This window comes from Aristolochia californica, unplaced genomic scaffold (genome assembly GCF_029961685.1).
Source record: "Aristolochia californica isolate CCGP_79_NKW_82.1479 unplaced genomic scaffold, dmAriCali1.0.hap1 SCAF_9, whole genome shotgun sequence".
NCBI lineage: Eukaryota > Viridiplantae > Streptophyta > Magnoliopsida > Piperales > Aristolochiaceae > Aristolochia > Aristolochia californica.
This window is the reverse complement of record NW_027182290.1, coordinates 2,419,220-2,443,639: the sequence shown is the minus strand read 5'-3', so window position 1 is coordinate 2,443,639 and position 24,420 is coordinate 2,419,220. Positions and strand designations below refer to the sequence as shown.

Genomic DNA, 24,420 nt, shown 5'->3' with positions numbered 1-24,420 from the left:
ATCAGTTGGGATCTGCTGGTGCCATTCAGCACAGGGTACTTTAGAAGGAGATGGATTGGAACCAGGCCACCTTCTTTATGCTTAGGGGTGGCATCTGAGTTGAGCCAAACTCAAACCTTCGTATGTTCAAGCTTGGTTTGATCTGAATACTTCGAACTCAAACTCGATTTCAAGCTCAGCCTCAAACTTAAAACTGGAATCAAGTTCGAGTCCAAAATTTTTAACCGAGTTTGGTCTTGAACTTGAGCCAAGTTCGAGTTCTAACTTATATTTAAAAATAAAAAATTTAGAAAATATTACAAAAATAAATAAAAAGAATAATGTGATGAATTTAGTACCATTGAACTGCAGCCTATCACAGAGAAGTCTAAGATTTTACAATAGAGCATATTAATGTATAATATCTAGTTTAATAAACCTAAAAAAAAAAAATCACCTCCATCAATAGTGTTTATTCATTAGCAATCAATAACATTAGATGTTGAGAGATCTAAAAGGGTTGAATGATTGATCATCTTTGAAGTTTGAGGTAAATAAGATCAAGTATCAATCAACTAAAAAAAGGGATCGACGAGAGCAATTAGAATAAAAGTTATTTTTGTTAAAAAAATTTATACTAACGAGTCAGCTCATGAGTTAACAAGCTGAGCTTGGAAAATCTCGAGTTTGGCTTGTTATAGTTAAACGTGTCTTATTTCAAGTTTGAATTCGAACCAAGTTCAAGTAAAAATTGAACTGAGTCGGAACATTTTTCGAGTTGAGTTCAAACAATTTGCCACCTTTAGTGGGGACCATTTCACGAAAATGAATGTTACAAAAAGCTCCCAATAACGTTTGTTGACTCCCGTAATTGTTTATCGAAGCCGAACTCTCTCTTTATTATAGTAATCCAAAACAAGTTATCTGAGGATTGAATTTTATTTCTTGGTGACGACATTTGGCTTATGACAGAAGCGAGTGAAATTGCCCCAGAATATGGCATGATGAGCTGTTGAGAGTGGAAATTGAACCCACGAACTGTTGGCGCCTTAGACCAACTCGGCCATCTACTGTTTGATAGTGGTATTGCATTTCCTTCAAAACAAAGTAATCTATACTGTATGATTTTGCTTGAAACACTGAATTCAAACTGATTCTTCCTTGGTAGGGAAATCTAAGCTTTAATGGGGAAAGTAAACTTTCCGACATGGTTGTCCGAAAACATCATTGCAGCCATGTCTTTGCGGCTGCAACACCTGAACGCCCAACTGCTCTAATGCCACCGAATTAAGCTTGCGTCTACCGCAATTCCGAACTTCGGATCCAGCTTAACTGAGGAGAACCCTGGTGCTGCAGAATTCCCACCCAGAGAAAGATTCTGGGTTTTTCCATTTCGGTGCCTGCATCGGAGCAGTTGCAAATGCTCTGTTCTCGAATTAGGAACATGTAGCTGGATCTGTATAAAATTATTGAGCAGCGGACACAGTTCTGATCAGAAAATCTTTGCTAAGCTGGACGTAAAGCTGAGAAGAAGATTCCTTCCTATTGAATTGCATTTTCATGGAATTTCGACTAGCGAAGAGAGAGAAATCCTGAGTTTCAGAGACGTAGCTTGGGGAAAAAACAAAATATACGACCAACAACGGCGAACATCAACCACCATTTCAAGTCTTCTGCAATTATTTTGTACGTGCTTGCCATCAAACCTACGTTTCCTCCACGTACAGAAACACTAGCTTCATTTTCAGATCAGAAATGGTCTTCCTTACGTTCCGTCTTCTTTTCTTTATAATATTATACTTTTCGGAAAGTTCATCACCTGTTGCTTCAATTCAATGGCCTAAATGGCCTCCACATAATGCGGTTGCTGTCGGCGAGATCTTAAGCACTAACCCATGAACTCCTCCTACATGGGGTTCTCCTGTTTGGCGACAGCTTGGGCAAGAACCGGGAGCTGTGCATTTCTAAATGCACAGAGCTTGTGCACTGACTGTGAAGCTTCAGATTGTAAACATTTCATTGGAAATGGGGACAGTGACAAGAAGAAAAGATGAGGGGCAAAACTGAATTTGCATTTAGTAGCATTATTTCTTCTGCTTATCCTTACAAAATGATGGAGTGATAAAGAGAAGGTCTGTTTATGATTTCAGTTACACAATTGCATTTTCCGAGTATCGACACTCTTCTCCTCTGTACAAGTTGAAAGCCAAACCAATACAAAACCCGATAAACAAAGAAAGCAAATAACAGAAAAAAGGGGGGAAATAGAGAATTTCAGAACTATCTACTAAGAACAACAGGCGGGACATCGAATGATTCCAATCTCATTGCAGTCCGGGCACCTATCGAAACCTCCTCCCCCTCCTCCATCTCCGTCATCGTATTCTTCTTCGTCTTCATAGTAGACCTTGCAGCTGCCATAACAGGTCTCACAGTTTATGAACCTGACATCTCCGCATGTTTCACAGACAGAAGCACCGTCCTCAACCAATTCACAATCTTCCAAAATTTTCTCCAACTCGCCAGCTTCATGTAATTGCTTGACAGCATCCGCACTCCCCAGATACCTGCTCTTAACAAACAGCTGCGGCAAGATCCTTGAACCTTCGCCCAAGATCTCGCCCAACTCTTCTCTGAATCCGTGGTGCATTGACACATCTCTCTCATCGACTCGAACTCCAAAACCCTTCAAGATAAAACTCACTCTGCAACAGTCTTCGTACGTTTTCCTTACACCTCGTAAGCTTGTGAAGTAGAAGACCACCTTGTCCGCGCCTTCGGGCGGGCACCTAGAGGGCTGCTGCTTGACCCGGAATTTTTTCGAATCTATCTTCTTCTGAAAATCACTAACTCTGGCTTTAACAAGGCTCGTCTTCTCGGGGGTGTTGCTTGAAAGTAATGGCGACATCACTGGGCTTTTCTCCAGCGAAGGTGACCTGAGGGAGAGCCCATTATGGGGAGACATTTCTGCAAGCGCTTTCCGGAATGCAGAGATGAGCTCTGGGTCGAACTCAGTGACCACAGAATCAGCATTATGCCATCCTGGTTTTGGTGACAAAGACCCACTTTGTGGTCTAGAAGGAGATATTGATTTCGATTTTGTAATCGTATCATCTGCAGCAGGCTTAGGAGAGAGACAACCATTCTGAGGTCTGGACATTTCTTTCGATTTCTTTTCACCATCTGAGGAAAGATCATACGCAGTATGAAAAGAGAAGGAGCGGTCCACACCAAAGCACCCTGTGATCCGAAGCGGGCTGGAATCCTCCAGGCCTTCCATGAGCTCCCAGGCATTGATCATTTCGGGTTCATTTGGTGGGGTGAGTGTAGGGGTTCTCGGAATTCTTGGAATCTTCTCTTCAATCAGGTTGGACCACGTCTTCTTCGCCTGCAAAACCTCCTCAGAGAACTCTCTAGCTTCGTCAGTTACTTCCTTTTTCTCCACTTTCTCGCACTCATTAACCTCATTGCCGACAGGGTTCTGCTCGAGGGACTCGAGCTTCAGAGAGCCTAAGGTGGTGGAAGTAAGAGCCACTACATGGTAGCCATCGACTACCTTGGGAGGGTTGTGAGGCAGGGAGTAGCTTCTGGTCGCAAGACCCTTGGATTTCCGGTCCAAGCGTCCTTGCTTGGAGCTGGCACAGCCCATGAATGAGGAGGCAGGCGCAACGAAAGGGGAAGGGAGATTTAGGGCTTCGCAAAACAATTAAGCTCGGAGACTGGGGAGTCGTGGGATTTGTGAATCAATTTTTAGAGAACATTCTCTGAAGAATGAAGTTCGAATTTGTGAATTAAATAATCAAACTCGGGGGAATGACGGAAATTTAGGATTTTTTCATAAATCGATAAAAAGTGAAGAGCAGAATTCCTGGAGATTGACGTTATCGGAACTAATAACGACAATGGAAGAGGACAACTGAAAGATTTTCAATAAAATAGGAGAAGAAAAAAGAGAAACAAATAAGAATTTTATCGATTCAGATTTCAGACAAGAGAATGTCTGAATAGTCACACCATACCAAACCAATAATGCAGACGAGAAAGATGTTTTGCCTTTTTGCCCCCTTTTTTCCCGATTTGAAGAGACTGAATGAAAGAAGTCGCCACACAACGAACCAAATTCAGAGACGACACAGAACTTCAAACAGGAACATGAAACAGGATTGGTATTATTCAATTACCTCAGATTCCTCTCAGAAGGCCGAAACAAAGGTCCGCATTCGCCTTGCCAAAAGAAATCCGAAGATCCTCCGAAACCACCAAAACCACAGCCGCAAGAGGTCGAGATGCCTCCTCAGTCTTCCCCACACAAAAACCTCAAATTCGGATCACCCCCCACAAGCCTGGATCTCAACAGAAAACCCAGCAAAGCTTCAACAATCTCCCCCTGTCCGCAAGGCCAACCGACCTCGCACAGTTCCACAAATAGAATGCCCACGACAAATCCATCTTCCCCGCCCAAAAATTCCACATGATCGATCAGCCAATGGGAAAAAGCACACCCAACTAATCGACCTTTTCCCCTCAACGATGTCCTTTAGTGGGAACGACAAAAGTTTAAACGCGCCGAAAACAGAGAAAAAATACAACCCAAAATCACGGCGAGGAAGCCGTTGCAAGAGTCACTACCCTAGGATCGAAAAAAAAAGATTGCCTACGACGGCACACCGGTAAACAGAATCCTCTTTCCTCCCTTTTTCTCTTCTGAAGAGAGAAGAAACCGAGCTTCCCATCTCTGCAATTTAAATCCTCGACGACGACAGCAGCCGCTCTGCCACTTGTTCTCTTCCCATTCGTCTGCTTTTTCTCCATTTCAGTTCGGAGTAGTCTGCAGTTACTCGGTGGGTTTCGAGAACATCTATCCTTAACAGGAGACCGTCTTAACCAGAGACGCGAAGGGGTTCCTGGTGATTTCAGTAATTAAACTCTTATAAATTTTCTTGGTAGTTTCTGCAGTGAGTATTTTAATTCACGTACCCGCGAGTTAAACCAAAAGAGGCTTAAATTTTAATTAACACAATTAATGTTTTTTTTAATGCTTTTAATCAAGCGATCAGAGCATTTAAAAAATTAATACGAACTAGGCGCAGTAATTAGCCACTCGATTAGTGAATTTCAGGTGAGCACGAATCTCAATGAGACGCGTTGAGCCCTAAAGCGTCAAACGGAAGAGGCGGAAATCGGATCGGTTTTGACTTGGAAATTCTAGAAACCGGCACGATTGGACTTGCATTTTGTGCTGATAGGGTACCCAATCAGAATCCTTACGGCAATTGCCACGAATTCACCGACTTCCAAAACTCTCTCGTTGGTTGCTGCCCAATCACCGCCACATCGGATCAAGCGACACTCCAGCAGTGCCGCTTTTCTCGATGGGTGTCGACACGTGACCTAACTCTGCTTTCGAAAGATACGCAGCTTCCCACACATGACACGCACGTGCGTCTCACGGTCTACGAGGAGACGGGACCACATTGTTTACTGCTCCCTCACCCGTCCTTGTACGAGGTCGGAGTTCAAGTGGTAGTACGTATAGAATCTACGGATCTCCAATCGTGATGTACGTATAGCGTATGCCCATCTTCTAATTCAGGTTCAATTATTTTTAATTATTTAATATGAGGATAAATAAAATAAGATAAGGATTTAGTGGATTTTAAATTGACCTGTTAGTATAATAACCTAAATTTTTGTACTAAGGGTGTGTTTGTGTCAAAAGGAAATCGTGGGAAAAAAAATTGAGAGAAAATTTTTCTTATCGGCCGAAATTTTTTGACATTTATACCATTTTTTAACTGACAAAATTTTTGCTTCATAATTTTTCTTGATTCTTCTTACCTTTTGAGTCTCCTTTTGTTCGATAAGAAACTACAAGAAAAATGAACTAAAAAACATTGAAGCAATTCTTGATCACTCGCTTTTTTTTATTTTTAATCATATTTTTATTATTTATAGTCTAAATAAAATGCCATAACTAGTTTTTTTTCTATTATATCCCAAGAAAATCGATCAAAAGAAATTTTTTCCAACAGAAAAAAATTTTAATGAGAAAATTAGTCAAATAAAAAATAATTTTCTTATCATTTTGTGTTCCTATAACAAATGCAATTTATTTAATTTATATTTTGTGATATTTTTACTCAAGACTAATAAAAATCGATTTGAATTATCAAGTCGGATTTCGCCTCTTCGGTTAAAAAACGAGACTCAAGACAAGTTAAGGGCTCTAACTCTAACAACCAAAATCACCTCATTCTCTAATTTAGAGTTCACTCCTAAGAGACAAATGTATTGATTTGGTCAAGTGTATGTTAGAATCTTTGTATCAAGACCCCTACCCACCAACCATCACCTTCCCACTAAAGATTAAATATTAATTTCAACTTTGATGACATTTTTAATAGTAAAAATTATAAATATTTGACCATTGACTTCCCTTATTTTCTAAGAGAGAAAGAGAGTATTATCGACACAAGTCGTGCTTCTCACTCCCACTCGTCTTAGAAGCTAATAATCCACTAATCAACGTAGTTTTACGCATAAATAAACATCGAAAACGAAGGTTTAGTAGGTATGAGAGGGGACAGCATTCCAAGGATTTCTAGTCCGGTGTCTCTCAAACAGACATCCAAACTCGTATAAAGGGGTGTTTTAGTTAGGAATGTCGGATCCGAAAATTCGAAGCATCATGGGTGTCACTACTTATAAGTTGTCGTGGGGTAGCCCTTTTGGTTTCATAGTGGATATACCCATTTTTATGGGTTCTTACCCTAAGGGTTTATTTGGAACCCCCAAAAAAGAAAAGAAAATATTTTTTTAGAATTTAATTATTATTATTATAAAATAATAATCATTATCAAAAAAAAAAATTTCATCGAATTCTCATTTTATTTTATTTTCCGTCGTTCCAAGGGAGCCTTCTCCTTACATATATTGGAAAACCGATGCCCCCACCGTGGTTCGGTCTAAGGTTCAAATTTCTCCATCAATAGAGACCTCTGGACGTCTCCAATGATGCAAGTCAGTAAGCAAAGATTTCCGCAGAGATCGAACCTGTAGAGTTTCTCTTGGGAATTTATACAAAAACAGTTCTGTTAGCCGTTTCGGAATTGGCTGAGACTATAATAAATTGGATCGGATTCCCAACCATCTTCTGTAATTAATTAGTGGGTGGGCTGCCTTTTCCTGGATTGGTTGAGACAGAGATCTCTCCTTCGTCTCCTATGGGTTGAAAGAATCTGCCGTCTTTGCCGTTGTTCTAGACTCATGAAAATTCAAGTCGGAAAATGTCCATTGTTTGTTCAGACTCCCCATAAGCCGAGGTCTTTGATTCTACAACTGATTCGGTAACTCTTTAATGAATATAAATAAGAATCTGGAAGGAACAACTATCGAATATGATAGCTTGTTCTACGCAGTAGGCATCATTGCAGAATGAATCTTTAAAAGGTGTTCACCCACGTCTCAGTCGCTTTGGTGGATTTTGGGCTTTAAGTGGCTTGAAATTGAGGCCCATATATTTAGTTGGGTTGGAAAAGCTTTTGTGAAGTACATCGCAGAAAATCCAGGTTTTTCGTTGATTTCATTAGGTTTCTTGTCCCATATGAACCCTAAAACTCAAACTCGTTCTTAACTCAACCGAGTTCGAAGGTTTTTCGTTTCCATCCTAAAATCCGATTAGATATCGGTTCCATTGGCGAATACCCTTGACCGTATATTGTCCGAGGCAAAATCCGATATGTATGCTATGTGGGCATGACCATGGAAGCCCATTGCAACATGAAAATCCTATCCATGCATCAGTGTACAACAAATCACTCTCACAAGGAAATTCCTAATAATTCCTATTGATTTCATAGTTTTCTCTTAAATAATTAAATTTTATTTCATAAAAAAATAATTAAAATTAATTAAAAATACAGTTTGACAAGCAATACTAAGTCTTACATGAAGTTTTGTTGGTAATCAAGGAGCTTTAAAATTTAAGCAAAAGATTCCTTAAACTTAAAGGTCGATATTCCCCTGTCTCTCCAAAATTCTTTCATGAAGAAGGGGCAAAAGGGAAGGACCCACCCTACAAGGTGAGGTCGACAAAACCTGTCCCGTCCTGAATCCGGACCTCTCCCGTCTCGCTATAAAGCGGGTTGCATTTTCAATTGACCCAATCGATTGTTATCCTTTAACTATTACGTTCAAAAATAATAAATTATAAATTTTATAGTAATTATCTAGTAATATAAAAAAATTAATAAAGTGACCCATTAATTTTCTCAATAATTGAGATTAATTTAAAAATTTCTGAACAATTTTTTTTTAAATTATTGGTCTCCACAGACAAAAACCCTAATTGACTTCATTAGCCATTTAACGTGATTGATGTATTGGGTACGTGTTTGGGAACGGTATTAAGCAATTGACAGGGTGATGGATGGATGGAGACACAGCCCACGGCCGGCAAACATAGGCCACATGGTCGTGCCATCTTTGCACCCTGCCCTAAGGGACACGATGCGTTCATTCATCTTTTCTAGTCAAGCTTTCACGTTTCAAACCGGCATGGGCTCTTGAAGGGGGTGGAGGTGATGGTGATGGTGATTACACGCAAAACTGACCTAAATAAGACCCCACCCCTCCTCACTCTTTGACAAAAAATGTACCATCACATGAAAAGAAAGGGTAGTTTATCCAAAATGAATCTTGATCAAAGTGTTTTTAGTTAGGATTGACAAATTACTTCATTATTTGCTTCATTGTTTATCTAATTACATTAAAAATAAACATTACTCGTATAAGTAAATGGGCAATTTTACATCGTACCCCTATCGACATAGTGTTGATCGGTTAATTGAATAACTAAATATTTTTAAAAAATACCTTAAAGATTTCCCTTAGTTGTTGTTTTATGAATGATTAGTTGAAAAATTTTAGTTAGGGCTTATTGTATCAATATCGGGTCGATAAAAATGAGTAAATACGGCTTGGCTTTTATACGTATAATGTCTTCCTAAAAGTGATTAAGTAAGTATTTGAAGATAAACTTTATCTTTAAGATGTGTGCCTTAGAAGGTATTTTATTAGGAAACAACTGAAAAATGGGGGGAGAGAGAGAGAGATAGAGAGAGGAAGGTGCACATGGTGCTAGTAAGAGAGGTGTAGAATAGAGGGCATGTGAGGATGAAGATTTGCCAGTTTTGTTTATTTCAGTTGAGCAACTAGCAACAACATGCATCCACCATATTCCAATGGGTAACCCTTAAATTTCCACCTAATAAAAGCATGTGGGAGCTTGATGTTGGCCTCACTAAAAGTAATCTGTAGGACCCTCTTGCAGATTATTTTAAAATTGTAGGACATTTTAAAAAAAAGGGTCTTATAAAATTTGTGGGACATGATTAGCTTAGATATTCTCCTTCCACCCCTCCCCACAAAAAAAAAAAAAAAAAAAAAAATTGATGTGAAACAATGATTTCTCTATCAGTGGATATGACACCTGAAGGACCCCATAATACCTTGATGAGGGCATCCCATCCCCATACATGTTAAAGCAAAAGACCTTGATAAAGGGCTCTTTCGAAAGATTGTTGTTGCTTGATTAAGGACTGATTGGCACTGAAATATCTGGTTCAGTTATCTTTGATTAAGGGCTTTGTCCTCTGTACTGGTTTTCATGCTATCTGATTTTCAGGTATAGAACAGTTCTTCTCTGATGTGAATGGGGATTGGCCCAGAAAGCAGGGTGACCTTGATGCCACATGGAGCATCTAGAGTCCAACCAAAATGATGAAATGCAAGAAAAAACATTAACAGAATATCTGAGTTGAGCAATGAAAATTGACAAAATGGGTTTGTGTTTTCATATTTAAGCACTATTTATATTTGCAAGAAACTAACTTGCTTAGTTCAGAAGTGCATTTCCATCATGTCCATCATCTTGGAAAGGTGTTGACAGTCTCTCTCTCTCTCTCTCTCTTTCTGGTAGGGGAAGACAGCTTCAGATTTTTATAAAATAGCAGTTTAAATATCAGCCAGGCTTTTGAAAGATATACAAAACTTCCCCAGCTTTTAGAAAGAAGACAAGACACCTCTCTGTATGCCACTTATATATAAAAGAAAAGTGCAGAGACTTTAACCAAAAGAGATGAAGTCATGGGGGGCTGTTAGCATTTTATGTCCTTTCAGTAGAGGTAACAAACAAGAAGGATACAGAAAACAGGGGATGGTGACTGGTTCAGAAACTGAAGGGTGACCCTGTGACTGCTCTTTCTTTATCATTTGTGAGAGCAAATCTGTAAAAATGATTGGTAAAAGCAGTTGGAATCAATCCCATTTCTTAAAGATGTTAACAATTCTGCAGCCAGAGTGGCCATTATTTTTCTGTTAGTGTCCGAGGATCAATCAGTGTTTTTGTTTAATGGGAAAGCAAGAAGGAGAGTGGGGGATTAACCTTAACTTTGGTAAATTGGGAGTACTTAAAGATCTATGGGACCCTCCGAGGATATTCTGATTTCTGTTTAAGGAAATGGGTTTTATGAGTATGACAGCCAACAAGCTCATTAAATAATCAGGGGTGGTGAAGAAAATGAAGAGCTCTCTCTGTGCATCTGCCCAGTAATTTTTTTCTTTTGTCCTCTTTCTCTCTCTCTCTGGTTTTTTTATTTAATGGGTACTTGGGACGTGTTGAATTGAATGTGAAAAACTGGATGGGCAAAGCAGTGAAGAAGAGGGATTGTATTTGCTGTTGCTGTTAACTCCAGAGAGAGAGAGAGAGAGAGAGAGAGAGAGAGAGAGAGGAAGAGGATTGGACATGACGAGGGCCATTTGGGTGTGGCAGGGGAGGCATTGGCATCGAGATGGACACAGGGCACAAAGACAAAAACCCAGCTTGCTAGGCCAAGGGTTTTCACTGCCCCTTGCTGAGGATAATGGATGAGAAAGAACCTGATGCACGATAGCTGTAGGTGGGTTAGGTAGCAAGCTCTGCAAACAATAGGACCCATCCCTCGATTCCTGCCCCTTTTCTCTCTCTTCCTCTCACATAAAAAATTCCACTACTAACTAAAAAAATAAGATGACATTACCAGTAGTCGTCTTCTCTCAAGGAAATCTCTCCTGTCCAGAATGACTGTAAAGTTATAACCGACCATTTTTTTTCTTTCTGTTCTTCTTAAGAAGCTCACTTCTTACTCAAATACCTTTTAAAATGAGATTATTCTCTGGATTAACAGATTCACTAATAAACAATCTGCTTTTTTTACTCTAGAAAGCAATCTACTTTAAGTTTTATTGTAGTTCTTTTAACCTATCTCTCTGTTACAACTAGTATAGAATCATCCTCGTTTCTGATCTGGTTAGCTTCACTTTCTCTCTCATGCATGTAATCTCTCTTATATACCATACTACAGGTTAGCACTGCGATAAAGTGACTTAAACAATTACTGGGTTAATTCTTCTAAAGAAAAAATAAAAAGTCCACAAGTAAATAGAAAATGAGAAATAACCCTCAAGTTCATCTGCAAAAAGAGTTTACTTATACCCTTATAACCGATAATACCAAAGAGAAGATGATCAACTCTCTCTCTCTCTCTCTTTCTCTCTGGGGAGAAAAGTGAGAGATCCAGAAATAGATCAACCTCTTGTTGCAATTATGTTTTAAATTAGATTTTTCTGATCACAACCATTTTGTTATTTTTGTCCCAATTAAAATCCATCTTTTCAATTCTCACCTCTGTGCATTTTCGTATAATATATTCCCTCTCCTGCATTCCCTCGCCTTCTAAATCTCTCCTCCTGCACCTCGAAGCTTTTGAAGAACTCCTTTTTTCGTTTTCACCATTTTTCTTGTTTGAGGAAAGCTTGTTGGATTGGTGGTATGAAATGAGAGCCTGAACTATGAGCTGCAATGGGATGGCATTCTTCACTCCGAATTTCATGTTACAGACTTCCCGTGAAGAGGAGCACCCTTCTTCCTCTCTCAATCCAATCCATCCCTCCTGTGCACCTCGAGATTTTCATGGTCATTTTCCTCTCTGTGCTCTTTGCAAGTTTCTTTGTTTCTCTTTTTGAAAACTTTTAGAAAAAAGAAAAAGAAAAAGAGAGAAACCGTTGTTGGATATGAGGCTAAGTTCTTTCATGGGTCTAAGCAATTAATGACACAGAAGAGTCATCTTTCTGCAACTTAATTGCCAATTCCCAGAACAAAATCGATAAAAAAAAAAAATTCTTTTTCTTCTAATGGGTATTTCCTGTTACAGGTGTAGCATCATTTCTGGGCAAGAGATCCATGTCCTTTTCAGGCCTGGAAGGCTGTGAAGAGATGAATGGAGATGATGACTTGTCCGATGACTGCTCGCAGACCGGGGAGAAGAAAAGGAGGCTGAACATGGAGCAGGTGAAAACCCTGGAAAAGAATTTTGAGTTGGGAAACAAACTAGAGCCCGAGAGGAAAATGCAGTTGGCAAGAGCTCTTGGTCTGCAGCCCAGGCAAATTGCTATATGGTTCCAGAACAGGAGAGCTAGATGGAAAACCAAGCAATTGGAGAAGGACTATGATCTATTGAAAAGGCAGTTCGAAGCAGTTAAGGCTGATAATGATGTCCTCCAAGCTCAGAACAAAAAGCTCCAAGCTGAGGTACATTTTCTTTTTCCAGTTCTTAATTTGACTCTTTTTTTCGTCAAAACTGCTCAATTGCTCTTCGATTCTCCCCCGTTCTCTCTGCAAGAATAAGTCAAGAAGAACCTTGTTTACCAGTTAATTTTCTTGAAAATTTGAGAGTTGAGAGGAGAGCATTTGGAATGGTCTGTTTTGAATCTGTTGAAATGATGAGACTGATTTTGCTAGTTCTTCTGGATCAAGAGATCATGGTTTTCTTTCTTTGGTTGATTGATTTAGTACATGTGTTATTCAATAGTTTAAAGACAAGATGAACTTTCTATAAGCAATAAAAGAAATCGGGAAATTGAAGTATTGGCATGTGCAACATCAGAACTTTTTTTTATTTCTGGTTTTCTGAGAAAAAATTTGATTGGCTTTAATGGGTTAGTTTCAGTTGATTGGCCTGTTTTAATATTTCTGTAAACTGAAATCACGCAGATCTTAGCCCTCAAGACCAGAGACTCTTCCGAACCCATCAATCTCAACAAAGAAACTGAAGGGTCTTGCAGCAACAGAAGTGAAAACAGTTCCGAGATAAACTTGGACGTCTCAAGAACACCAGCAATTGACAGCCCCCTCCCCTCCCACCCAACAAGCAGAAACCTGTTTCCATCCATGAAGCCGACTGGCGTCGCTCAACTGCTCCAAAGCTCCTCCAGGTCTGATCATGTTCAGTGTCCGAAAATAGAACAACCTATCCAAGATGAGAGCTTCTGTAACATGTTTTGTGGGATTGAAGATCAATCAGCGTTCTGGCAGTGGTCTGAACACCACAATTTTCATTGATCGATTAAAATTCTTTTCTGGCACTGTTACATCGGCGGAGACCCATTGGATTAACAGAGCTGAAGATCGGATTGCATTACTGGGTGTCCCATTAGTTTGAGTTGATAAGAACCTCCTTCTTAGGTTGGTGTATAGAGAGAGAGAGAGAGAGCAGGAAAAGGAATAAAGGGGTTATGTTGTCCTTAGAATTATACCGTACTTTCCCATGTTTTGAGAGATGTTTGTTAGGTTGGATTATGAAATGAAGTTTAAGTTATATATATACTAGCTTTTGCTAGCTGGTTTGAGCTCCAGCATGGGCCATGAAATAAAAAGAGAAGAATCTCTTCTTCTTCTCTTTCCTACTCTTCTGCCATTGTTTTCTGTGAAATCATCATGTCCTCGGAAAAAAAAAAGAAAAAAAGTGGATTGGGTGTTTGGCAGAGAAAGTTCTTCTTCCACGGGGAGTCGCAGTTCACCGACCAGTGATAAAGCTCAAAAGATGAGAGCAGAATCTACTCGGTATTCATAAAGAAAAATTTTAAAACACAGCTGAACCAGAGAGAGAAACTGGAAACACTCTGGGATCTGGTGAAAGATCAAGTTCAACATTTGATGAACAGGGAGAGAAGGAAAAAAGAAAGAAAGCAACAACAAGGAGCTTGGCAATGGTCGCTCTCAAGAAGGAGTCCAACAGGTTTGGTAGTGTTGCTGACAATTCATGGTCTCTCTGGTCCCATGTAGAGAACCTTGGATTCCAGAAAACCAGCATGTGACCCACTACCTTCTGTTTTTTCCTCCATCCATTTGCATCCAAAGCAAGAAAGCAGACTGTTGACGAAGACCCTCCACAGTATCTCTCTAGTCTTTAAGCTTGAGTGCTCCAATGGAGAAAACAACTACTGCAAGCAGCATCAACTGCTATCCTCCAAAGCAGAAGGCGTCTGCTTCTCCCTGATGCAAGGATTCCAGCCACTCCTTGCCCCATCGTGGACACAGGTCTCCCTCAAACCCCGTATCAGTCAAACCCCCACCAATCCAAACCATTCTTCTTCAGGGCAGACAGCCTGAAGAAGCCATGCCCATGGCAGACCATCTGGAAGAGAGAAAACGAGGAGGAGAGATCAGAGAAAGGTAGGGAAGGCCAGTTTTTCTAAAAATGTATCATCACCGATTCAAAATCGAGGAAAACTGGGCATGCATGTGAGCGCACCAGCTCCCAGGCATCCAGACACACAAGATGCTTCTGCTCGTTAGGGGGTCCCACAGTATTTCACTGGACCCACTTCCAGTACATATTCCATGTGACTTGAACAACCCACACTGCCGAAGTACTGACTCTTGGATTCCCATTGTTCATCAAGTGGGACCCTCATATGGGGGCCATAAGGCTGGTGTTGGGCTTGGGGCCCACTCGTGGTCCACTCTTGGCTTCGAAGCCAACAACTTCCTCCATATAGGGTGTCACATAGAAAGGTTAAATGGGCAGGCAGAGATTCCACCAAGCCTGGCTTTGTGGCAGGACCCACATTGTACATGCTATTTTTGAGTTTTATGTATCTCATGGATAGAAGACTAATGGTCCGCTACCCAACTACGGAAAAGAAAAACAATGAGAATTTAATCATTATTATTTCCAAAAATAGTTAATAAAAAAAAAATTTAATCATTATCATTATCATTATCATTATCAAACACGAGTTCGACAGAGTCATCGAACCTGATGCTCGAATGTTTCCGTTGTTTAAATTAGTGTTATGTAATTTAAATAGTCATTAGATTAATTTAACTAAAAGGAGAAGATTAAGAAGAAGAAGAGTGGATGACGTAATGGCTTACATAAGAAATAAGGGATTCCCCTTGCATGTGTGGAGATTCTTATTTGTTAATGAAATTAGGGGCAACAGATTGGAAAGATGTAACATGAGTATGGGACATGGGATTGTCTAAGAGAAGGAGCAAAGGCCATATGAGCGTGGGGAGGCATCAACTCCTAATAGGTTTTTTGGGTTAATTTATGAAGATTGGGTTGTTTGCTTAATCTTCTTCAGATCTTCTGAAATCAATCTAATCGTATATTTTAAAGTTGGGTTTACACTAATATTATTTTTTATTATCTATCGGTTCATATTAGCCTGTCTAATACTTTTAAATATATATATATATATATATATAGTATTATACCATATGATATACATTGTAAATTGTATTAACAGTTTGCAACTTTTTTGGCTCTTTAATACCTTCAAAGTTCGATATTATATATATATATATATATATATTTATATTAATCCTCACAAATCATGTATCGACCAGATTAAAAGAACAATAAAAAATAAAAATATAAGATATGGCAAATAAGTTAGAGGCACATGGAATAATAAATTAAATGGATTAGGGTACACCAACCCTTAGTTAGAGGATATTGATGGCAAAGATCCTAACCCTAAGAACACTAAAGTATTGAAAAATGAGTGGAATGCACCTATGTTTACTGAGGGTCATTTTTCTAGGGTTAAATATTATGTATTTCTTTATTTTGTGTTTTTCTTATCTTCATTTTGTATCGGTTTATACGTATTACATTTTACCCTAAAAATACAGCTAGTAAGGAGTGTATCAACTGATAAGATGAGTATATTATCGGCCAATGCAATTATATATATTAGATTTTACTGTATTTAAAATATATTTAAAAAGTCTACACCTGCATTTTGCTTGATTGCGAGAAAGTTCCCAATATGTAGCGTATACTGTCAGAGTGGTTTCGTCCACTCTTGTGAGCGATGGTTTTTCGCATTTAACCGATTAGTCTTTTAGGTTGCATTGACCAACCTCTTGACATTGGACGGAACCACTTTGATATATACATAATTACCATTTTGAATTTTTTTTCCTTGATAGATTCTAAATGCTACAACAAAACATATAACCATTTTCATGATTTTGAAAATTTTATTTGAAATGAACTCAATATAAATTTGGACAAATTATAGTCATTTTTATTTTTTTATTTTTCCTCTAAATCACCAAGTGAAAAATGCCAAAAATTATTATTTTTTAAATAAGATAATTAAAATAATACATAAAAGATAATAACCTTTTACAAAAATCAGGTGATGCAGCTTGGAACCTTTATCCCAAAAGCGTTATCCACCACAAGCTATGGATGTCATAAGGAGAGTGCACCGAGACAGCCCTCCCATGAGACGAGTATTAGAAGTCCTTTTACTGAGACAGCCCCTCCCATGAGACGACTATTAGAAGCCCTAATCACCCAAAAGGGGCATAGTATGTAAATTTGGATAATAAATAAAATAAATAAATAAATAGTAATAATGATTATACCAGAAAAAAACTAAGTGAAGTGTTAAGTCATGTAATTAAAATATTATGGGTAATATTAAAAAATAAATTATTTATATTCTTTAATTCAGCATCCTTCTCTTGTCATAATGTCCGTACAGTTTTTATCTTTTTGTTATTTTACTTGGTCATCTATTAGGCTTCTAACGCTAGAAAGTTGTCACATAAGCATCGGGACAAAGCAAAGGAAAAACAAAACGAAAAAAAGGAACAAATTAAAAACAAAAAGGCTCATCCAGACAGACTCCAGCATCCATGGCGTCTTCTACTTCCCCTCCAGTGCTTTCTCCGCCTTCCTCCACCCCACAGACCTTCAAATTTCCCTCCTCGAAGCCAGCACCCTTCTTCTTCACTACCCAGCAGAGACCCCTCTCCTCCTCCGTTAGACTCCGCGTCTCCTCCCCCACCAACAACAACTCCATATCCACCGCCGCAAGCAGCAGTACTCCCAACAAAGCCCCGTCCCAGGAACGGATCTTCTTCGATGGAGGTGCCCACTACGGTGACCTCGTCGCCAATCTCCTCCTGGGTTTCACCCTGCTTTGGCTCCCGCTCACCCTCGCCGCCGTATCGCGAGCCTTCTTCCTCCGGTACAGGTTCAGCAACCTCCGGGTTACAGTCATTTCGGGGCTTACCGGCCAGGACCGAAGCGACTTCTCGTACAAGGTGATAAAAGAAGTGCAGGTGGTGCCGAGGTTCATCGGGGAATGGGGGGATATCGTCATCACTCTGACGGACGGGACCAAGGTGGATCTCAGAAGCGTGCCCTGGTTCAGGGAGATCGCAGATTACTGCCTTCTCATGGCGGATAAGCAGCAGGAGTCGGTGAACGCAGTCGATAAGCCGAAGGGATTTTGAAGCTCTTGCGACGAGTCAATTCAGCCTCCAAGAAATGAAGAATTTTGGGATCAGGTGAATCAAACAAAATTTTATGATTTTCTTCCATTTCTTAATTACATTTTGCTGGGAAATTTTAGTAATACAGCGCAGAAGAGAAATTTGAATGCTTAAAGATCTTTTAAAGATTCTTGGTCCCTGTGAACGAAGGAATGAAGGAACAGATGAGGAACGAGTGAAGATGAACGAAGCACGTTGGAACTCTGGTCTGATTAATCGAGAGGTCCGGCCGAGTCGCTGAGTCTAATCTAACTCGGTTTGACGAGGCCACCTTTGGCCAAGTAGAACTCGATGCCTCTATGCCTCTACGAGGGTGGCAGGGGGAGAACAAAACGAAGGGTTGGGATCGGCAATCCGTACACGTATTATTAGTACTTTTTTTCTTTGGTCTCAACTCCTGGGGACAAGTTCGGAGCTCACCCCGTAACGCAGCCACCGCCCTAACCCCACAGTACTTTAGGCCCAAAATTGCTCGAAGAGAAACAAAAGAATGACTGGGAGACTGACAAACAAAAGATCAGAGCCCACTCATGATGGAACACAACACTTCCATCAATTTTATAAGCTGGGAGACCAATTTGTAAGAGTTAAAGAGTAATGACCGGCCAACTCGCTTGGAAACTAAAACCTGGACTGGAAAGGGTAATAACGAGTAGGAACAAATCACAATAAGAATCATTCTCTTAAACTCAAAACTCGAGATTGAGTCACTCACCTGCATTTTCTTCCGAAGGACGTCTTCCCAATTGAAGTGTGGAGCATTAATGACAAAACTGTTTAATCTACTTACGTCTATTTGAGTTAAAGAGACCCAAATCACAAATGTCTTCTTCATCCAAGAAGTTAAAGATTAATTTAACACCTCCGTGACTAAATTCATCAAACACTATACGCGGACCCAACTGCGAGGCTTAAAGTAGGCGAGCAGAGGCAAACCTTTGTTCAAAACCTCACGCTCTGAGTTTAAGCCTGTCACTTACGGAGGAGAGGTTTCAAAAGAAGTCGATACCTGCCAAACTAATTTCCTGGGCTCCATTCCAGGCTTTCGCTTGAATATTGAGTGGTCACCTGCAACAGTAGCTCAGCCACAACCATCTTTATAAATGCTACATGTGGGTGAAGGATCACAGCCCTTCATGTTTAAATCCAATCGAGAATTTGGATACAGAACAGCAAACTAAGTTTTGTGTTAATCACCTCCTGAGGGCATGGTCCCAGGAGCCACCCTTCATGTTTAAATCCAATCGAGAATTTGGATACAGAACAGCAAACTAAGTTTTGTGTTAATCACCTCCTTAGGGCATGGTCCCAGGAGCCACCCTTCATGTTTAAAACTCGAGATGGAGTCACTCACCTGCATTTTCTTCTTCCTTTACGGAAACGTCTTTGCCTCTCAAGATCGCGAAAGAAGCTGCAGAGCTAACTATTTTTTTAAAGAAATAAATAATAAGAAAATACCGAACAAAGCTTCCATCGCATCCAGCGACTCGTGTCCGAACAACCGGGATAAGAAAACAGGGCGAGGGTAACATTCTCAATTAATAGGAGTGGGCGACAGACAAAAAGAAGGTTCAAAAATTTAACTCTCATCACCGTAAAATATGATCACCTTCTTTATCCCACAACATAATCCGCCTAATTGAGAAGGAAACCCTCGTCCTGTGTTTTTTCTCTCCCATAAGAGGATGATCCAAGCGGTGCTTTGGAGACTAGGCCTGAACACAGATTGATAATACCAAGTTAGAATAGTTTAATATAAACTAGACTCTAGAGTCATCAAGTCACAGAACCATCCCATTCACCACTGTGGTCAAACAAACCAGGGAACTCATTCTATTGTTTCTAAAGATTTTCATTCCACCTCATTCAACACAAACCGCCTTTCATTTTTAAACTCAGAATCCATGAGAAGATATACTATTCACTCAAAATCCATGAGATAAAAACCTATCTTACGAAACACATCTTGCTAAAACCTAATCAAAGCAAATGCCAAAAATCCCTCACCAAAAAGTTGATGCAAGGACAAGCAAAACCAACATCCTTAACCAAGTACGCTGGGTTGTATCAAGTCTTTACTAAAGAGATATATAAAAGAAAAAGGCAGAAAAAAGCCAAACACAAAACCATCTCAGGCAGCGTCAGCTTAATCCTCACCCTCCTCACCTCCATCTCCATCAGCAGCCTTCTTTGCAGCTACCTTCTGGTGCTTTCGCTTCACTCTTCCACACACACAAGTTTCACATAATGATGAACATTAAATTCAGAACAAGCCAGCTAGAAGGATACCACACACACAAGTTTCACATAGCTTCTACGAGAACAAAAATTAGCAGATCCCAGAAAAAGAAGATAAGATTAAAACACAAGCAAACTTCAATCCTCGATGGAAACCCACCCCCATTTTAGGCATTGCAAGGCAACTAAAGAGCAGCCAACTAACATATCTAAGGTGTGCAAGCAGAAGAAAAGGATTTCTTCTAATGTTGTCCTAAAGAAACAGATTAGTGCAATGATTGTGCTATTATACAGACATCTTATTTTAACTTTTGAACAATACTTTGTCGGGGTATCAATAGCAACGTGAAACCCTTTCCAGGAGTCATACATGGAATGATGTTTTATGCGGGCCGAGGGCCTACCCAGAACAAGCCGCTTTCATAGAGATTTGGTTTAAAATTAATATGCAAATGTATATGGCATTAAGAAAATCTAGAACACAGGAAAGAATCAAGCAGGATGATAAATCTCATCCATACATTAAAATTCATCGAGGAAAAGCAATAGTTTTTAGAAAACATCTTACCATGGAACAGATTGACAATAGCATTCTGCTATTCATTACTTGATATGCCTTTGCTTAATAAGCACCCGAGCATGATGGATTGACTTAACCATTCCTAACTTGAACACAATGGTTTGCAGAAGACGCTCCAGAATGTTCTCAACAGTCAGGGCAAGGACATAATCATGCTTGTTCTAGGTTTCATCCAATAGCCCATATAGCTTCATCCTCTGAAGAAGGGCCTCACCTTCAAAGATTCGACGAGGCTTCTTCTTGTCAAGAGTCAAAAGTTCTCTTCCCGCATTTTTTGTGCTGCTCAAAGCTTATTGACCCCTCCAGAGCTCCCTCTTACACCTGATTCCTTACCCACCAACAAGAAGCTCTACATCAAGTCACTCCTTTTCAAAGGGACTACGAGGCTTCTTAAACATTTTCCCATCGAAGAAGCATCAGTAGTTTGTTATGTCACAGTAGAGATAGATGCACAATATATCGTTTTCCCATCTGAGAAGAATCACAATTTTGGTATGTCAACAGTAGAGCTAGATGCACAATATATCGTTTTCCCATCTGAAAATAATCTTTATTTTGTTACGTATGCACAATATATTTTCAGATCAGCCGTAACCACCAAAGTTAAGGCAGAAAGTGCCAACAAAAACATTACTGGTGAATTTAGAAGTAAGAGCTCACAATTTGTTTCCCTTTTTTTATCATAGTAAATCAAACTTACTCATCAGTTTATCTACCATTTGGAAATAAAAGCTAAAAACACTGAACCCTTCAATAAAAAAAAAAAAAGTCTACCAATGCAAGAGCTGAACATTCTATCTGTGCTCATCTTGGAGATATAAACATCCATAATAGGTCACCCAATGCATGTTAACCAATAGAAAAAGAAAAGGAAAAAAAAAAAGGGTAGATTAAGCCCACCAGGAGAAAACACATCTCATCCTTGGATAAATGCCTGCCCCTAGTAGCAAGCATTAGGAACTAACTACAGTTGAATCCAGTTCTTAACAATATTAAAGAACATGACATAATAGTGATTACAACATGAAATGTGTACAAGAAAAACATTGCAAACAGAATTAAAACCGCATATAACATTAAATCAGTTGCAAGAACAAGCATTGACGAGCGATAAACATTTGCAATACAAGAAAGTAGCAGCAAATATCACAACAAACAAATAAAACACAAGGGATAAAAATATTTAAACACTGCCCATCGCCAATCCTACAGTAGGAGGAAGTAAATAAAAATATCAGCGAATCGTCTGATAGACCCTCAAACACCGGCAATACCTTAAAAGAGATAGAGAAGAAAAGGAAGCCTCTATGTCATATCTTAAACCCCAAACCCATGGAAAACAACTGACAACGCACAATATTAACGATATAGAAAGACAAAAGAGCGAAATATCGGACATGGAAACAAGGATCAAATTGCAGTGAAACAGGAAACAAAGAACTTCCGAAACAGAGAGCTAAAACATACTTGCAAAAGTGAAGATCTCTAGACATAAACCTACAGAAGAACCAAAGCAACGCCTGAATTTACAATATCATTGAAAAGACATATCAAGATTAAGAAACAACATGTACTGAAAGGGGAAGAGAAAGCAAGGATCAAAATGCGTGAAACAGAAAACAAATAGCAACTGAGCAGAATTTTCTTCAAAAAAATTGAAATCCAAAGGATAAATCAACTCCCGTACCAATATAACGCCACAATTTACAATATATTTGAAGACGTATCAAGATTAAGAACAACATTTAAAGGAAATGGAAGAGAAAAAGAGGATCAAAATGCGTGAAACAGAAAGCTAAAAGAGAAAAAGTAGTTGGAAAGATGAAGGTCAAGAGACGTAAATCTCCTGAGGAACCAATTCAACGCCAGAATTTACAATACCATTGAAGACGCATTCGAAGATTAAGAAAAGAAGAATTAAAGAGCGGGGCAGAGATTACCGTTCCGGTAGACGCCGAGGCGACGTGAACCATATTCTACTCGGTCGCCGTCTTCTTTCTTCGCCCCACTCAGAATCCTATTCGGAAAGCTCGAGCGGACAGCGGAAGAGGCAAGGTTTTCGCCTGCGGATCCTTTCACGGTCTCGAGTTCTGAAAAGATGGGTTCCCGCCATATCCCTGTCTGATAAAAGAGAAGAAACAGGGGAGCGGGAAGTTCTTTGTGCTCTCACACGTGTCCTCGTATTAGATCGAACGTGGAAATGTGGACAAATGCAAACCTGACCCAACTGACTCAATCACGCCCACTCCATGTTCGATTGGGAATTTCGGACCACAATGACATGTCACCAGGTCATGAAAACCTAAAAACGTTACCGGGCAGGGAAGAGGTAGCGGCGGGGAGTTCTTGGCTGAGTTTCTTGGGGCTTCCGGGTAAGGGGTGGAAGGGTTAATTAATAAATATTTTAATTGATATTAAATGGTGTTAAATAAGTAAGAGTTAATTTTTTAATTGTTTATTAAAATTTTTAATAATTTATTATTTTAGATATATGGTAATAAAATATGTATTTGATTTTTTTATTTTTAAAAAAAATTATTCAATTTTTTTATAATTTAATGACGTGGTAACATGTTATGGCAGTCGGTGTGTTCGTCTAGCCTCACTGCACTGATGATGTGGCGACATGTAAACAATCAAAGATTACGTATCGCCTTTGACTATACACATATATAGTGGACCGGTCAAAGTTGGATGTTTTTCAAAATAAATTGAAAACGTCGTTGTTTTTCAAAATATGTTGTTTGAAATGGTTATTTTGGTAAAAAAACCTTAAGTAAATTAAGAAAAGTTTGTAAATTTTTTTATTTTCTAGAACGATGAATGGTGAAATACCAAATATGCTAGTTGGTTTACAAGAGTTGGTGCAAAGAAAACCTTTTTTTTCATTTAGGACTATTGCTTTCTTTGAGGATTCTATAGAATTCATGAGTCATTTTTGGCATGAAATAGAGTAGAAGCTATCGGAACCCAAATGAACGAACAACTTTAATTTTATATGATGCTTAGACATGATTCAAAAATCCCATATACTAAGAGGATGACAAACAAGAAGATGACAAGAGAGCAGCCTAAAAAGGGGCAGGTAAGATGAAACCATGATACACATATAGGGTTGAGGGTATTGCTCGGATGATGACTGAGATAAGCCTAAAAAGGGGCAGGTAAGATGAAACCATGATACACATATAGGGTTGAGGGTATTGCTCGGATGACTGAGATAATTGTTAATCATGATCAGACGACTGAGCTAACCATTTCGTATGTTTTGCACCAAATGATTTTTTGTATTGAATCAACCCTCTAGAATACCTTATATATATATATATATATATATATATATTGGGTATATATGGTCTATAGAAGGGTGCCCTTGATCCGATATGTAGTGCTTAATAGCTCAGCTCGGCTTATACACAATAGCGTATCAATGACACCCTTGAGAGAGCGTTACAACCCACATCCCTTTCCTCCTCATTGGATTGTCTCTACATGAAATGCACCCTTATCAGACTTTCTGTTAAAAGTGCTGCTCTCATTCTCCCCCACTCTCCCAGAGTATCTGAACCTGACCTCTTACCCAACTAGTCTCAAGTCTAGTCCAGTCCATATTCATTCAAGCATCCATGGCAGATTGGAACAAGTCGTTCAATCACCTCCGTGTCTGCTTCAGTACACAGTTACCCCACATTCTATCAATTCCCAAACTTTGACCATATCTCAATCTGGGTGTCCCTCTCTGCTTATTTTTTCTGCCGAAAGGACTCCCCCTTCTGGGTTGGCAAAGCTGTGTACTATCTAGTCCATGGCCGAACCAGATCAGAGAATGGCCTGGCCCTTACATTTCGTTTCTTCACTTAACCTCGCTCCCCTCTCTCAAAATAATGGTAAAGGAGGTGTGGACTGCGGCTGTTCGCCTTGCTGGTTTTGCACCAGGATGGGC

The 24,420-nt window shown here is 39.4% G+C and overlaps 3 protein-coding genes and 1 long non-coding RNA gene across 4 annotated transcripts; 2 read left to right on the top strand and 2 right to left on the bottom strand.

The window, feature by feature from the left end:
* Nucleotides 1-2,093: 2,093 nt before the first annotated feature.
* LOC137940112 (uncharacterized protein At5g39865-like) lies at nt 2,094-4,659 on the bottom strand. Its single transcript, XM_068785038.1, has 2 exons — nt 4,161-4,659; nt 2,094-4,065 (listed from the first exon to the last, which is right to left on the bottom strand). Exon 2 carries the CDS (start codon nt 3,626-3,628, stop codon nt 2,267-2,269), a length of 1,362 nt encoding a protein of 453 aa, XP_068641139.1. The 5' UTR covers nt 3,629-4,065; nt 4,161-4,659; the 3' UTR covers nt 2,094-2,266.
* A 6,896-nt stretch (nt 4,660-11,555) lies between these two features.
* LOC137941664 (homeobox-leucine zipper protein ATHB-13-like) lies at nt 11,556-13,710 on the top strand. Its single transcript, XM_068787167.1, has 3 exons — nt 11,556-11,992; nt 12,231-12,607; nt 13,070-13,710. Exons 1-3 carry the CDS (start codon nt 11,869-11,871, stop codon nt 13,415-13,417), a joined length of 849 nt encoding a protein of 282 aa, XP_068643268.1. The 5' UTR covers nt 11,556-11,868; the 3' UTR covers nt 13,418-13,710.
* A 3,307-nt stretch (nt 13,711-17,017) lies between these two features.
* Nucleotides 17,018-17,620, top strand: LOC137940171 (uncharacterized). Its single transcript, XM_068785105.1, has one exon. It carries the CDS (start codon nt 17,018-17,020, stop codon nt 17,618-17,620), a length of 603 nt encoding a protein of 200 aa, XP_068641206.1.
* Nucleotides 17,621-18,632: 1,012 nt separating this feature from the next.
* On the bottom strand, nt 18,633-22,548 carry LOC137942018 (uncharacterized). Its single transcript, XR_011110464.1, has 3 exons — nt 22,418-22,548; nt 20,466-20,948; nt 18,633-19,374 (listed from the first exon to the last, which is right to left on the bottom strand). It is a non-coding gene; the product is annotated as an uncharacterized lncRNA (long non-coding RNA).
* Nucleotides 22,549-24,420: the final 1,872 nt, after the last annotated feature.